This window comes from Halichoeres trimaculatus, unplaced genomic scaffold (assembly GCF_033239565.1).
Source record: "Halichoeres trimaculatus isolate MK-OKI-2021-1 unplaced genomic scaffold, fHalTri1.1 fHalTri1_scaffold_23, whole genome shotgun sequence".
Taxonomy (NCBI): Eukaryota; Metazoa; Chordata; class Actinopteri; order Labriformes; family Labridae; genus Halichoeres; species Halichoeres trimaculatus.
This window is the reverse complement of record NW_027437201.1, coordinates 13,144,746-13,160,306: the sequence shown is the minus strand read 5'-3', so window position 1 is coordinate 13,160,306 and position 15,561 is coordinate 13,144,746. Positions and strand designations below refer to the sequence as shown.

Here is a 15,561-nt window from a genome sequence, read left to right as displayed (position 1 = left end):
ATTTGCTGATGAAAGGATGATTGTGAGAGAATGAGAGAACATGTGGAGTTGATAATGAAAATAAAAAAGTTGTTTTGTTATTTAGTCAAGCAGACTGGGTTTTAAAATCCAAAACCTGTACAATCTAAACTCTTTTTATAAGTATTATTTTGTGCTGGGATGAACATTATGATTTTTTTTAGCTAATAATAACCCCTCCAAGCTAATAAAGGCTTAGATTTAGAGAAAATATATACATCATTTGCTTTTAACGATGCTAACATTAGCGCCATCTGCTGCATTGTGATGTTTTAGCTTGACAATAAGTAAAAGAAAATAACTTTTATCAGCTGTTGGATACAATTGTACCATGGGAGTAATGGGTAATTAATTAAAAAAACTTGTGATGCTTTCATTACTGGAGCCCGCCACCTTGGTCCAGGCTCAGCTGTGTCTTATGTCCTAGAACAGCAGCTAGATGAGTTTCCACAAAATCACGTTAAGATCGTACATTGATCAGAAAGTCAAGGATCAGCAATTTTTGGAACTTCCAATTGCCTTGACCGCTCTTTATTGGGCTTACTGCCTTCAAAATGGTCTGATAAGTAAGTCCAAGGGTGTCACGGTGTTATGGGGATAATTTGTGAGCTCCTTGCTGAATCCCAGTTGTCTCGTTTAAACTTAGGCAGATAACAGGAAATATGTTAACTTCCCTGCTTGATCTGTTCATTACACTCAGCTCTGATACAGAGGCAGTGATAAACATCACAATCAACACTATGCATTGCATTTATGTTTTGTTTTCTGTTCATGTGGCCATACTGTTGCAAGAGTTAAGCTGGTAATAGACACAAATCCACAGGCATAGTTCTGAATTCTCTTGATGACTGGCTTTTGTGTAAGCGGGTCACTGTGGGCTCCTGCTTGGAACAATTCATCCTTGTACATTTCTACACCCCCTGTGGACAGAATGATCATCTGATCTCTTTGGTTATCCTTCCTTTTACATCTGTTTGCAGCGTTTTCTGACTAATTATATTACTCAGATGTCTGTTTTCTGTCAAACTCACCACTAGCTGCTGAACTTTGCTGTGTTAAAATATGAACAAAGGCTGTTTTTGTGTCTTGCTCTTAATTCACCTCATCTGACACCTACCCCATGGCTGTTTCAAAGCATTAAAGATAACAGTACAGAAACAATAAATCTGGCCCCTTATGGTCTCGTTTGCTTTTGCAGGCTGTGTAGACTCATCAGGATTAATTTCGGTCTGTTTCATAAGCAGCTAAAAACTTCTCAAAGGAGCTTTAAATCCATGGCTATCTGTATCACCGTGCCTCGACCAGCCTTGTGCACATGGGACTTGTATTTAATATATTATCTCCTTTTGCTCTTACAGCAAGCTCAGCTAAATGGATTTCCTACAGAAAGGTGTTTCATAGTAGAGCATACATTGTACCACATTGTAAAGTTGCTCATAGCGGTAATGGAAGTGAATGTGTCTTTGGAGATTTTGTTATTTTAAGGCTTGAGTTTTTTTGTGAGTTCAGGTGATTGTTGATGGGAGTTGTCTGTATGTGAGTTGCTACAATTAAAGCACAGCTATGGCTGTTACATAGAAAGCAATCATCATGTAGTCTCCTCACATAAAACTAATTATGAGCTCTCTAATTGGACCTATTACCTTCCAGTGCTCTGTGGAGCCCTGATTAGAACATGAGACCTGTGACGTGTGTTGTGCAGGATGGTTGCTTGATGGACCACCAATCTGCCAGCGAGAATTAAAAGCCGCTGTTTTATTTTTAGCTCTGGAAACAAAGGCTTATTGAGTGCAGACAAATGTGAATAAAAATGTCCGCTCCTCTGATGTCAGCGTTTGGTGCCGTAATGCGTCACGTTCAGTATAATAAGAGATGTTTGAAAGGAAGAATGAACCATGCTGTCTCTATTGAGCCATTTGTGTTTTTATCTTTGCTTTTAATTCATGAAGATGGTGTGTGTCTCTTCTCTGGTTGTCCATGAGCTAAGACTGAGACTGTAAATACTTCCTATAGAGTCTTTCACCCCTTCTGCTTTTCTCACAACTCAGGAGATTCATATTCAGTACATTCGAAATGGTATAAATCACCTTATTTACCAAAATAACAAAATAGCACAAGCTTGATGCTAACGTATATGGGAAACTGCATTGATATGCTAGCAGTTAGCATACATCAGTATAACTTCAGCTTCAGAACAGATTTCAACTTTCATCACAGAAACATATCACAACAACTCTTTGTAAAATATACTGAGAATTTCAAATGTCAAAAGCTAACAGGCAACTGAAAGGCTCATGGCTGACTTCATAACTACGGAAAGCTTCCAAATAACTTAAACAATTGCTATAACCACTTTGAGACACTAGATGGCCTACTTGAATTATTAATATATTACAACACAGTACATTAACATCACATTATGTGCGATTTTTACCTGTTTCTGTATAATTATGCCCAGAAATATCCAGACTCAGGGACCAATTACATTTTATTCACTCACAGTATAAACTCAATTAAATGTTGTTGACACAGAAAACCTGTAAAGCTACTTTTTGTACCAAGAAAATTCACAACAGGAATTGATAAGGGAATCGATAAAAGGTCAGATCGATAAGCTGATTTGATAAGTGCATCGGTATTGACAAAATCTTATCAATTCCCATCCCTACTACCCAACACCTGAGGAGGACTCATGATGCAAGTTTTAAGACAGAAAAGGTTGTCAGCGCAGTAAAGTTGTTGAACAGCTGACAAGCAGCCAAGAAATATGGTGTAACAGAGTGTGTCCAAAGACAACAAGTGCACTTAGAGTGGTTTAACTACCACTCGAATGTGCTCTTTTACTTTATAAAACTCTTCTCAGGACTAATCCACCCTTTAAAACAGTGTACTTTCCTGGAAACAATAATTAAGAAGTGGTAACATTTCTTTTTTCTTATTTAGCAACATCAGCGAATGTTGTTGTTCAGCTGCTTGTGTTTTTGTATCTGTGCAAAAACGTGTGTAGGAGGGATCAGGAGGAAGAAAGATTCTGTCACTTAAAGTGGGAGTGACTGACAGAGGTGAAATTGCAAGGGAGAGGATGTGAGCCAGCTCCCAACTCTTCTCCACCCTTCTCATCCTCACTTTCCCTCCATCCTCCTTTTATTTAGCCATGTGGCAGCAGCTACTGTAGCTGTGCTCCCTCATTCCCCCCCTCTCCTTCTCTCCTCCTCTCTTTGAGGTGGTCTATTCAGTCTGTTTCCCATGGGTAACTGCAGCATATGGAGAGGATTGAGTGAAGTAAACTCTTTTTTTTCCCTGTGTGTTTGTAGCTATGCATCAGGCCCTGGACACCCTGAGTGACAGCACCAGCTCCACGACTGCCAATGACCTGGACCTCATCTTCCTCAAAGGCATCATGGAGAGCCCAGTGGTGAGACAACAACTCTACTCTGGACACAAAATATTTATAAGGGAAGATGTGAGTGACATGCAATACAATGCAGTCAGAGCATTGGCATACATATGAATGAGTCAATGAGAGAGGAACTTAAAGTGAACTAAATAATGAAAACATTTCCACTACAACACATTGATGCCTGTAGGTGTGTGCAAACATATTACAAATTGAAAACATTTCTGGAACGTCAGTGCCTTATTTTAAACATTTGCATTCACTTGAAAATGTGATTGTAATGTCATCATTTGCATACACCATTCTCTGCATTAACAATCGCATTCAATGACTTCAAAGATTAGCATTTGTTACGAGAAGTTTTATTAAAGCGGTGTCACAAATTGAAACTTAATATTCAACACTGTTATTGCATTTTAAATTTAAATCTAAGCTCCCACTTATAATCATAAAAGAAGGCGTAAAGTCTTCAAGCACAATCACATTACCATGTTTTTTGATGTGGCTTTGTTGTTTTCTCATCAGTCACAGTTGTTGTTGTCTTCACTCAAAGATTTGTATTCACAAAGACCCGAGTGTAAAGAACCAGCAGTGACTTTCTCTCTGTGCTGCATATCAATGTCCTTTTTTTTTCTCCCTGTCAATTCTGATTTCAAAAGCTTTGATCAATTTTATAACTGTCTTCAGGGGAAGAATGTCATCGTGGGTATTTTATTTTGAAGTTCAAACTGGGTGAAAGACTGCTCGCCCTCTGGACCCTCCCTGTTATAGAAGCCGGACCTAATTATGGATGTATTGTTGATAAAAGGTCCAGAGGAGTGAATGAAAGTGATGTGTGAACTTAAATGTTTTATCCACCAAACTTGTCCGTTTCCTTTTCAAAAGTTTGAGAACAAATCACTGAAATAGCAAAAAAACCTGATGATAAGAAACACTTTTACATATTTTGCTTTGCAATCAGCACATTACATTATTTACCTAAACGAAACACAAACACATCTTTGTTTCTAAGACGCTGTTGACATCTCCAGCGTCTCCCTGCTGTCAGTCATTTTAACAAGGCAGCACAACATCTCTGCTGCCAGTCACTGTGAAAGATTGAAATAGCAGACAGTCGGCGGCAGGGTACCCTCGACATTTCTGACAAGTTGACAAGTGCAGGAGGAGCAGAAGCACAACTGATCAATGGAAGATCTAGGAATGAATGGCAGACGCTGGGTTTGACTTATAGCTGAGGAGTTGATGGCAATTTAAGAGCTGGTGTTAAATGAGCCAATCATTTATTTGGATCTAACAAGTTAAATTTGGCGGAGTGGCTCCATTCTGGGAGCTCCCTGCTCTTCCATGTGCCCAAGAGGAATGCAAAAGCTTTGGGTGGAGGGAGTGATAGAGATGAACAACAGAGTGGCCATGATGAGTGACTCTGGTAAAATCAGACACAGGTCGCAGCAGTTTAATCTGAGTGCCCGTTTTGCTTTTTTGCCATTTAGATGTGTAGATGTGACCAGCGGAGCTCTCTTGCCTGTAAGAGTCTGGTGCCAACAGCAGATGATGATCTGTGAGCTGAGCCCGACTGAACTACTGCTGTCCTCAATAAATTACAGCCCTAATAGCCTTTCTGAAATATGAAACTGAAGAGTGCACCTGAAATAAGAGCACAGGTTTCAATCAAGACCTGTGTGGTTACAGTCTCAGTCATAAGGTGTACATCATCCTGTGTTACAGCAGAGGAGAACATATGTGACTCGCCATCCTTTGTACTTAAATACAGTAAGACTCAATAACCGGCTTTTGAGGCATCAACACCACAGCACTCAAACAGATTTAAAGAGTTCCCTTACCACCGAGATGTACTTGACATACATGCATTGTTCCTTTTGTGTAAAGCCGCCATGTAAGTGGTCTAGATACATACTGAAATCCACCGTGAATTTGAACAGATTCGTGTTGGGCAGATGCCCAGACGGTGGATCAAAGCTCGTCCTGAATAGGATAAAATTAGTGAAGTTTTTCCAAGGCTTCTGGGCTTTCTGTCCAAGAAAACTCTGGTATGAGTGACGGTTGTCTCTGGGTTTTTTGATTGCTTCAAAAAACTTTTACACTTTAAAGTCCCTGAGAGTTTTTTTTTTTTTTGCTTCATCATTTCTGTACCCCATGTGGGATGTAGAAGGATTTTTCTCTTTGCTGAACTTATTTTATTCATATGTAAGCCTTGCTTTATGACCAAAATAATTGTCCTCCTTTAATCTGACTGTCTGGAGAGCAACTTACAATGAAGCCTTAAAAAAGGCCTTTTTCTCCAGTGTGTTGTTAAACTGGCACATATCCTCCAATGTGAACGCCAATCATTTAAAGTATATACAAGAATCAAATCAATCCTCTTTTATATGCTTTTTAGGTCATATACATTCATATTAAGCCACTGTTGTCAAAAACACATATTCACATCAATTTGGTAAGGCGTAGTAGCTTCGGGATATCAAAGCTTGGAATATCTGCTCATGATTGTATTATGAACAAATGGTGCTCCACAAGCATCAATCCTAGGCCCTGTCGTATTTACAATTGGGCTTCAAAGAGGTGGAAAATTTCTGGTAAACTTCCTGGTTTTCTAAAAATTTCCATGGGAATTTTAGCCCAGGAATGGGTTTCGCTCTTATCAACTGAAATAATATTTTTTCATAAAATTCTTTGGACACTTTTGCTCAGATATTTTGAAGTTTCTTGTTCTTTTTTCTTGTTAACAAGTTGATTAAAAAACATTGTGTTAAACATGTTTGCAGGCACGTCTGCTCACAAAAAAGCAAAAGGTTTAATATTTATACATGCAATTGACGTGGTAAAAGCAGTTAATATAAATTCACACCAATATCTCAAGATTCTCATGAGAACTTTTCAACTTTCCAAATTCCCAGAATATTAATCATTGAAAATGTCTTGATAAATGACTTGAATATCCATCATTATGCTGATGTAACAGTCGTGCCACACAATATTTAATCAAGAGATTCGTAGAGTGGAACAGGTGTCTTTTTTTGTGACATAACTCCAGTCAATTCCCAGAAATGCCAAAAAGTAAACTTTCTGCAGACAAGTTTTTATGTATGATTCCTCAGTTCTTCTTGTGCAAAGTTGATCTTAAAAAGAAAATCCCTAGCTCTCCACGCTCACATGGAGGAAACTGGCTTTGCTGTGACGCGGTGAAGCTTTTTGAAGTGAAAAAGGAGTGAAAGAGCGACAAAGTCTTTTTAGAGTTTCATCCCACTGTGTCCCCTGTTCTTTTCTGCTGCCGAAGTCTCCCACTTCTGCTTCTTCTTGCCAAGAGCAAAATTTCACAAACCTTTTCAAACTGTTCAAGAGGAGAAAAACTATTCTGCTGTGCACTGCAAAAGTATGCAATATAAAAAACAACATAAAGGCAGTCATATCCTCAGATCCAACAGTCATTAGTATGTATTACCACATTTATCTCTCCAACACCCTCTCTGCACAGTCAGTGTTAGCTGAGCCGGACCGAGGTGGAATCTGTGGCCGTGAGGTTTCTTTGTCTGTGGAGATTCTGTGGAATGCTGACAGCTTCTCCGACTCGGGCAGAGCCGGAGGTAAAAAGCTGTGTGGACTGCTTCAGTAATTCAGAAGCTGCTCTGTTCAGGAAATGTGGAGATGGACTTTCCACAGGGAGCAGCAGGGAGTGCTGCATCAAAAGCGTCTGATATTTCTGAACACAGAGAATCTTTAGCTCCTTTCCAGCCTCATCTCTCGTACTGTACTTGGTTTCCTTTCGCTTAAAGAGAGATTGATTTCCTATGTATGAGTTCACTTGTCTGTGAGAGCTTTTGGTGATACCAGTGTATTGATGAGCGGCCTCATAAAGGATCTGCTGATGCAAGCTTGGAGTAAAGGCGCCTCACTGAAGGATGTGCAAAAGACCTCTGAGAAGATAGCCTCTCTTGACCCTGAGGTGGATCTATAAAGCCTTCTCATACTTTACACTGAGAGAGGAAAGAGCACACTAACACAGGGACAGAGCAGGGGAATAAGAGTATGACTTCTATAAATCGTGTAGTTAGCACCACACTCACTACAGAATGACACAATCAGACTAATCATCCCTTCTTTAATAAATGTGAATCATTACCAGCTGACTGGAGCTGTTATGTAGAAAAAGAGCATCCTCTTTTTCAGCGAAGGCCGCAGCTCTGACTCAGTGTTTGAATCTTTATCCAGCCGAGCAATCAGGCCTGTTAAGGAATTCAGTACCGCTAAATAAGCAGACAATTGCTTTAAGACATTAAATCATGAAGCTTTTATTTTCTAACCATAGCCTCCAAGTTATCATATTCCCTCTGTTCCCGCTGTAATGAGGCCCTGTGGTCTTTGTAAAATAGAGCCATGAGGCCAACAGAACACTGATTGCTGTTGCAATACAAAACAGCTCCTGCAAAACAATTTAGTTATAATGTGAAAAGAGGTCAAACTCTGACAGTTGCCTTCACTTTTTTCTACCTGCAGTTGACATTTAGCTGAAAGTACTGGAAGAGAAATCTTGCCTGAAAGCTTGTCTTTATATGCTGCAGTATACCTTATCTAATGAAGCACTTGGTCCCTCCAATGAAGCAAAGAATCCAAGTGTAAAAACTAATCTATGTTGATTTATGTAGGAGCTGTTTTATTGGATTAATGTGAACCAGAACAGAACCAAGAAGGAATGTCTTTAAAGGATAAACTGAAAAAGCAAATAAAGGAGACCAGTGTAAGACATAATATTACGTCAAGATTTTTCAAAGAAGGGGTGTTTACTTATTTTCACACTTTTTGTTTTCTTTCTGATAGCTTAACATTATCTTTACAGGTCTTAAGGCATAAATAATTCTTAGGTTCATTCATTCTGAATGCTTTCTTTGAGCTACTTTTCTTTAAGCCCTGCCTCAGCACTTCAGCACTCTGGAAGCCTCCTTCACTGTTGTCATATTTTTCTATTTAAAGTGACAAATTTTGAATCATGGGCATGTGTTTGGAAAGCCAAATCTCAAATGCAACAGTATTCAGTGTACTTCCAGGGCTATTAAACGATATAGGGAGCATTTCACCTCACAGTAAAGTTTATCATCGTCCTACTTAACTACTTTAAATCTCACTGAACTGATCATTGCCAGTGATGGTTAAGTTGGACATTTTATACATCTTCTCTGGTTTGATAGTGGTCTCCTTCACCCACCTTAGTGTGTCCTACGACATCCTCTGCTACTTGTTTGTCTTCTGTCTTGTTTCTTTTGCTGGTAACTGATCAGCCATTGGGGGTGAAAGAAAAAAAATCAATTCACATAAGTATTGGGAATTTTTTAATCAATTTTTTTCCAAGTTTAATTTCTTCATTTTAGTCTTTGTAAGCTGGGTTGGAAAAAAGTTACTGCTTTTCTCCAACAGAGGGTGAAATGTCCTTTATAAATCTAGTAACGTGTCAGATCTCCTGAATAAATTCTAAAAACTGACTCACATGTGATGTGCCTTTTTGGAAAAATATGGTTCCTGATATAGTCTGTAGACATCATCATCATCATCATCATTACACTTTCTCACATGGTCTGGTGTTAAAAAAGGGAACTAATCAGAAATATCGAGGATTTGCAATTTAGACCCCAAAATTGTAAAACTATAGAATTGGGACCATATCATCGTAGCCCTATCAGCCATCATCAGGAATTTAAAGATGTGTCCTGACAAAGATAAGTTAATTGTGATATTTGATAACCCTCCGTGTTGTTTACCAAAGTAGATTTCCAACAGGGATGAATATTTTACTGCCACAGTATCAGCAGGTGGATGTGTAGTGAAAGGATGCATCAGTCCAACCCCTATAGCCGTAATACTGAATTTGAATACCTTGGCTCTGGTAACAGAAGCTGGTACCTGTATTACTTTTACAAACTCTATTTGTTAATATAAGGATGAGACGAAGAGCGATAATAAGGGTAACTTAGGGTCTCCTCATTGGATCTGTCACTGATGTTCGATCTAGCTTTATGATTCAGACCAACACCTCGGACCAGAATCAGATCAATGCATTTCTAGTGATATTTGCCGGACTTCTTTGATTTGATCTGACGTGATTTCATGTTTGGAATCTGTTGGTCCCAGGTATTATTTTACTTTAAGGACATAATAAACCATTGCATCAGGGTGTTAAAATCAAATATTCAACACAGACAGATAATAGCACGACTCAGTGACTCGTTTTGTGAACATAAACATGTTGAAGTATAAGTGTAAGTGTTTTAACCGTGAATCATTGGTACATTTGTTTGCATGGTGGTGCTCCTGGGAGATTATGAATTTGAAATTAAAGAGTGAAATGTAGCGTATGAAAGGCAGGCACAGAAACCTAAGGATGGAGAATGGTAGTGTCCACCTCAGAGCTCTGAAAACACTACAGTCATAAAGCGCAGTGTCCATGCAGCTATGTTGAGCCGGAGCCAGACACTGACAGCTCGCTCCATCAGGTTACACAGAATCCTGCCAGAACAGCAAATGAGCGAAACCCTGCTGCTGTATCACTGCACAGGCCCAAAGAGCTCGCTGTATGTTAGTCCATGTGCAGAAAGATGCGTGTGTGCTTGTCCTCCAGTGTTTGTGTGTGCCAAAGTAGCTACATGATGGTTTTGTGTGAGAGGGTTATGCAGGTACATGTTAGGATCTGTTTGTGTGTTTGTGAGAGCTGCATCCGCTCCCTCGGCGGGGACGCTTCCTCCCTTCCTCAGCAAACAAACAAAGTGGCTGCCAGAGAAGTCCCAGCAGAGGCATCCTCTGTGGGATCGCCTGACAGTGGAAAAGTTCGAACGCAAGACTGCTTAGGATGCAGTGTCAAGTAGTGCTACTGTAAACCAGTCAATACGCATGTTTATTCAATTAGGGGGCCTAAATTTGAGCCTAACGGGGCCAAGCTGTATCTTTTTATAGAAATCATTGTAGAAGTCTGAAATGTTTATGTGCAATAAAGTGTTATGAACTTGCGATTGCTGTGTTAAAAAATATGATATAAAAATAACATCTGAAACAGACAACGAGATACAAACTGATCCAAAATTCACCAGATGGACCAAAAAATGCATTTTTTCATTTTATGATATCTTTGCCCTGGACCAGAGGGGTAGAATTCATGTCCAATACCTACTGAACCATGGCAGCAGAGGAGGAGGAGAAAATAAAAAAGAAATCTCCCCCTGAAATATTGATGTTTAGCTGCAACACCAAAAGATCCTGGGGCACAAAGATCGACTAATGTTTGCTCTTAGTTTGCTGGTTTTTGAGTCTTTGGGAAAAGATTTATGAGTGCAGACCTAGCGGTTTTCTCAGCAGGAGCTGAATTTGAGTTGCTGTTTGTTATTGTGTCCTTTTCTGTTCCTGGGTGAAAACAAAAGAGTTATTACAACTCAGCAAAGGTGCTTTGACTGCTCTCTGAGAAGGACGATAATGGATCTTAATATTCTGAAGGCTTTGTGAAACATGTTTACTGGAAAGAAACATCCTCTACTATTGTTTGTGTTTTGCAGGCTCATGAGCAGTTTGAGGAACCGAAGCTGGAAGCAGTGAGGGAGAACAACGTGGAGCTGGTCCAGGATATACTGAAGGAGCTCAGCCCGCTCACACACAGGAGCCAGGCAGCCGACGAGCTGGTCCGCATCCTGAAGGAGCCTCACTTTCAGGTTTGGGGGGCAGGTCTTACATTTGGCTGCAGGCTTTAGCCTTGATTAAAAGGCACTCAGGCTAAAACCCTTTGATTACTTTTCAGAGTGGTGTTCATGGTTAATGGTGCATGCTGTGCTAGCATGGATTAAATCGATTCAGAGCTGCTAAAGATTTCACTTCAGTCTTTGCCCTGTCTGGCGTAAACACCTGTTTTCTGCAGTAAAGCAAGAGTCTGGTTTTGCAGAAACAAATCTCCACTCAGCGTCTCTTCCACCTCCTTTTTGACACACAGTCCCTCCTGGAGACCCACGACTCTGTGGCTTCCAAAAACTATGAGACCCCTCCTCCCAGCCCCTGCTCCTTCATGGACGCAGCCCTCAACAACCAGCCTGTTCCCCCTGACGCAGTCCGGATGGTGGGAATACGAAAGGTGTCTGGAGAGCACCTGGTGAGTCTGCTCAGGGAGCCGCTGTAATCATGGAGGCAGGATAGAGCTCTCTTGTAAACTGTGAAGAGATAAAACTCAACAATAAAAAAATCTGATTTGTGTTTTTGGAGCTGTGAGTGCACTCAGTATAATGAGATCTTTTTGTGGCATTGTTAAAAAGAGACACAAGTCAGATTTATGCGATTGTGTTGTTCAAAACAAGTTTGACATGTCGTTGTTAAATACAGAAGGCTCAGTGATGTCTCTGCCAGGTGTACTGCTGTCTAACTTTTTACCAGCAAGCTCTTGTAAACTGTCTGCTCAGTCATTGAAAGATCTCTGTAGGGACACTTGAAGTGTAAATTTAAAGTAAGCTGCATACCTGTAGGAAGTTACTGCTGAGACAAAATCCAACATATACATCATCTCATCACCTCTTGATGTCAAGCAAATCTCGACACAGAATACAAATAATGTTCTGCATCATTTAGAAACTTAAGGCCTAAAATAAAGTGAGTTGTCTGACTGAAATATCTTATTTATTTTTGGACAGGACAGCTGAAGAGAGACACAAATTATGGAGAGTGTTTTAATCACTGGGTTAAACCGACGCCCCAAGCACAAATATCTTAATTTACTGAATTGTTGGATAATTTTGGAGGCAGCATCTGGTAAACCCCTAGGTCTAAATACTTCCTTTAATGCACACTTGTGTGTGTACAGGGAGTGACATTTCGAGTGGAGAGCGGCGAGCTTGTGATCGCCAGGATCCTCCACGGCGGCATGATCGACCAGCAGGGTCTCCTCCATGTGGGCGACATCATCAAGGAGGTGAATGGCAAGGAGGTGGGCAACGATCCCAAAGTGCTGCAGGAGATGCTGAAGGAGGCGAGCGGCAGCGTGGTGCTAAAGATCCTGCCTAGCTACCAGGAGCCACACACACCCAGACAGGTCAATGTCACACTCTTTTAAAGTTAACTTCTTGGTCCTGAGGCAAATATTGTAGCAAACTTTATTATTACTTTGAAAGGACACTGTCATTTTTATCAGTTAAAGTGGCACTCTGTCCTCCCTTCATCCCTCTTATGTCTGTAACCTTGTTTGCTGTGCCAAGAATCATATATCTGATGATCTACAGAGAGACTTTGTAGATGACATTGGCTACTTGGCTGTGCTACCAACATTACAATTTTGTCACTAATCCAAATGCAGAGTCATTTCTCTGCTCATACATAATGGATCAATAATTCAAGTCTTCCCTATAAAAAGATAAAAAAGAGTGGCTCCACAAACAGCTCATGACATTGCAGCCTTTGTCAGTTTTACTCCACTCAAGGTCCTCCTGACGTAGCCCTTACCTGTCATGAAGGAAAAACTCCCATCAGAGAGATGATTATTTCGTGGCGATCAATATTTGTTGGAAGAAACTCAGGACAGTGTTTTACAACATCTGAAAAACACTCAGTAAAAAAACTTTGTGTAGTTGTAGATCTCTGAGGGGTTTCCTTGCTAATGAACACCAGCTTTCTAAGAGCCACAGGAGGCCAGTCAGACTGCAAACGTGACCCAGTTTACAGTGAGGGTTATCTTGGCAGTGTGATGGGAGGATAGAGCAAACCAGGAGATGCAGTTTGTACAGCGCGAGCTGTGTGAGGCTGTGTGACGGATCGCTCTCAGCAGTCGAGGAGAAGAACAGTAGAGCTTGAAGGAGCTGTGCCAAATGAATTCATTACACCAGACTGAAATACACTGGAACATAATCTACGAGAAAATGGTGTGGAGTGGGTTTATGAGCTTAAAATATTAGCACAGGGAAACATGCACAGGAAGCATATTGTAGCAGAAAAACTGAATCTCATCGTTGAAGGGATAAACATGAAGTTTGGTGATATCCGTGAAGGTCAGGGGCCGTTTCCTGCTGGTTTTGGTTCACATCTGCATATTTTCCAGCTGAGGTTTCTCCAGAAAGGTCAGGACGCCTGGTGGTGAGCAAGTGTTTTAGTGAGTGTAGTAGGCGTACTATCTGTTTGTGACACTGGAGAGTGTCATGTGTCAACCACCACTCCATCTGTGACTTACTCTTCACCTTCACTAAATATGTGTTTGAACAAGTAGACGGAGATGACAACGTTTAATTCATGCACCGAGCTGAGATGCCCTACAAAATGATTCAAGCTAATAGTTACAAATACCAAGTGACAGAATAGCACGAGGAATGACACGCACAAATAATGTGCATTAATTTACCTTAAGTATTTATTTATACAACTTATTACTTTCGATAGTGTTAAGTTATGACTTACATATTTAGTGGCTTGCTAACTTAACAGAAAAACACCACAGAAGTTAGCAAGGAGTAAAAATTGCAACTCTATCTTTTGGTTTTTAGTCAGATTTAGTAAGATTTAGTCAGTATTTTTAATATTGAAGATGCTGATGATCGACTTGAAAACTTGGTACCATGTATCATACATTCAATCAATCTGCTTTCATTTAAAAAACACCTTCAAAAAAAAAAACATATTGCAGTTAAAAGTGCTTCACCATGACTGGAAAAATATATAAGAGTAATGGCAAAACATAAAGAGGTAAAGTGAGATTTTAAAGTACCATTATTTTATCATTATTTTTATTATTATAGAATTATTATTTTTATTCCACAAAAAATGATGTATGATAAGATTTAGTTAAATTATTAAAACAGCAACAAAATGATAAATTGTTTAAATACATAAAGTTACTGTAAAAAGATAAAGGTTAAAGATCTTTAAAAGCACCAAAAATACAATAGGCAAAAATAATACGAAGAGAATTAAAAAAAAGAGTAAATAAAACATTAAAATAAAAAATACTGAGCTATAAAACTATAAAACCATGCCCTAAAGGTAGACGACAGCAGCGTCTTTAGTTTTATTAAAATATCAGTGTTAACTGTCAGATCCTCCTGCTGCTATTAATTATTAACCCTGTACTATTCGCCATTTTTCTATGTTAAGATGCTAATATTTTAAACCAAGACGTTAGCATTATTAAAACTTAAACAGGTGAGAATTGAGATGTTCGCTGGTGACCTCAGGCGTTTGACTCTGAGCAGCTAGCAAGGCTGCAGGCTCCTGTGACAATTTTGCTTGAGATTAGCACATGAGACCAGTGGAGAACATGTAAAATAGCAACCTCAAATTGGCACGTTTACATAAGAAAGAAGTAATTTACATCTCCTGAAAAAAAATCCCATTTCCAGCATTTTTTCCCATTACTTCGGTTAAACCTCTGAAGTGCAGCAGCCAATCTGGCAGAACTCCTCCAAAATTGCTTTCATGTTAAAAAAAACTTCATATCCTTCCATTTCTAAGGGTTATTCAGTGAAAGGAGTGGGTTCTGAGTCACAGCTTTTTCCGACATTTCAAAGGACGCCGGCTTTTCTGTGGGAACACATTTCTACAGTAAATTGTCTCGAGACCTTCGGTTATGTGAAACCAGAGCACGAGTGTTTAGTTTTCATTTTTGCGTGGCATCAGCTCCACATATCAAAGTGCCTACTTGAACACTTAGCAGCTGTCTGTCAGAGATCTTAGAGAGTGATTTGACTCGGCTCCCGCTGAGAAAAGCCATGTAGGTGGACGGGGGGTAGTTTGAGGAGAGGTAGTGATTAGAGTTGTTCCCAAAAGTTCCCTCTGAATGTGATCAAGCTCTCTCTGTTTCACGCCTCGGGCCTGGTCATCGCACGCTGACTAAACTCAGCTGACAGCTCCTTTTGGCCATTTGAGACTGAGTGTGAGTGTGTCTGTGTGTGTGTGTGTGCTTCTTTTGTGTCAGTGCAGGAAATGAGACACACACATTGTACAGTAAGGGATAATGGTCTTTTTGATGTCCGTGCATCAGTTAGCTATGAGGAAAGCATCAAGTGCAGCAGGGGGGAGGGGATTGTTGCCATGGCTACAGATTTTGGCTCTTTCTCTTTCTCCATCTCTCTCCCTCTCCTCCTTTCCCTTTCTCTCTCTGTCTGTCTTTCAGGCTCCTTGTCCTGTCAGTG

At 40.0% G+C, this 15,561-nt stretch overlaps 1 protein-coding gene across 3 annotated transcripts in view; it reads left to right on the top strand.

Annotated features, from left to right (window-relative positions):
• Nucleotides 1–15,561, top strand: part of mpp2b (MAGUK p55 scaffold protein 2b) — a 46,575-nt gene that overhangs the window by 25,135 nt on the left and 5,879 nt on the right. For all 3 annotated transcript variants that reach the window (XM_074663166.1, XM_074663168.1, XM_074663167.1), the window contains 4 exons: nt 3,333–3,433; nt 10,966–11,118; nt 11,394–11,549; nt 12,252–12,479. In XM_074663166.1, coding sequence (XP_074519267.1) covers nt 3,333–3,433; nt 10,966–11,118; nt 11,394–11,549; nt 12,252–12,479 — 638 coding nt within the window. The remainder of the gene's footprint in view (nt 1–3,332; nt 3,434–10,965; nt 11,119–11,393; nt 11,550–12,251; nt 12,480–15,561) is intronic.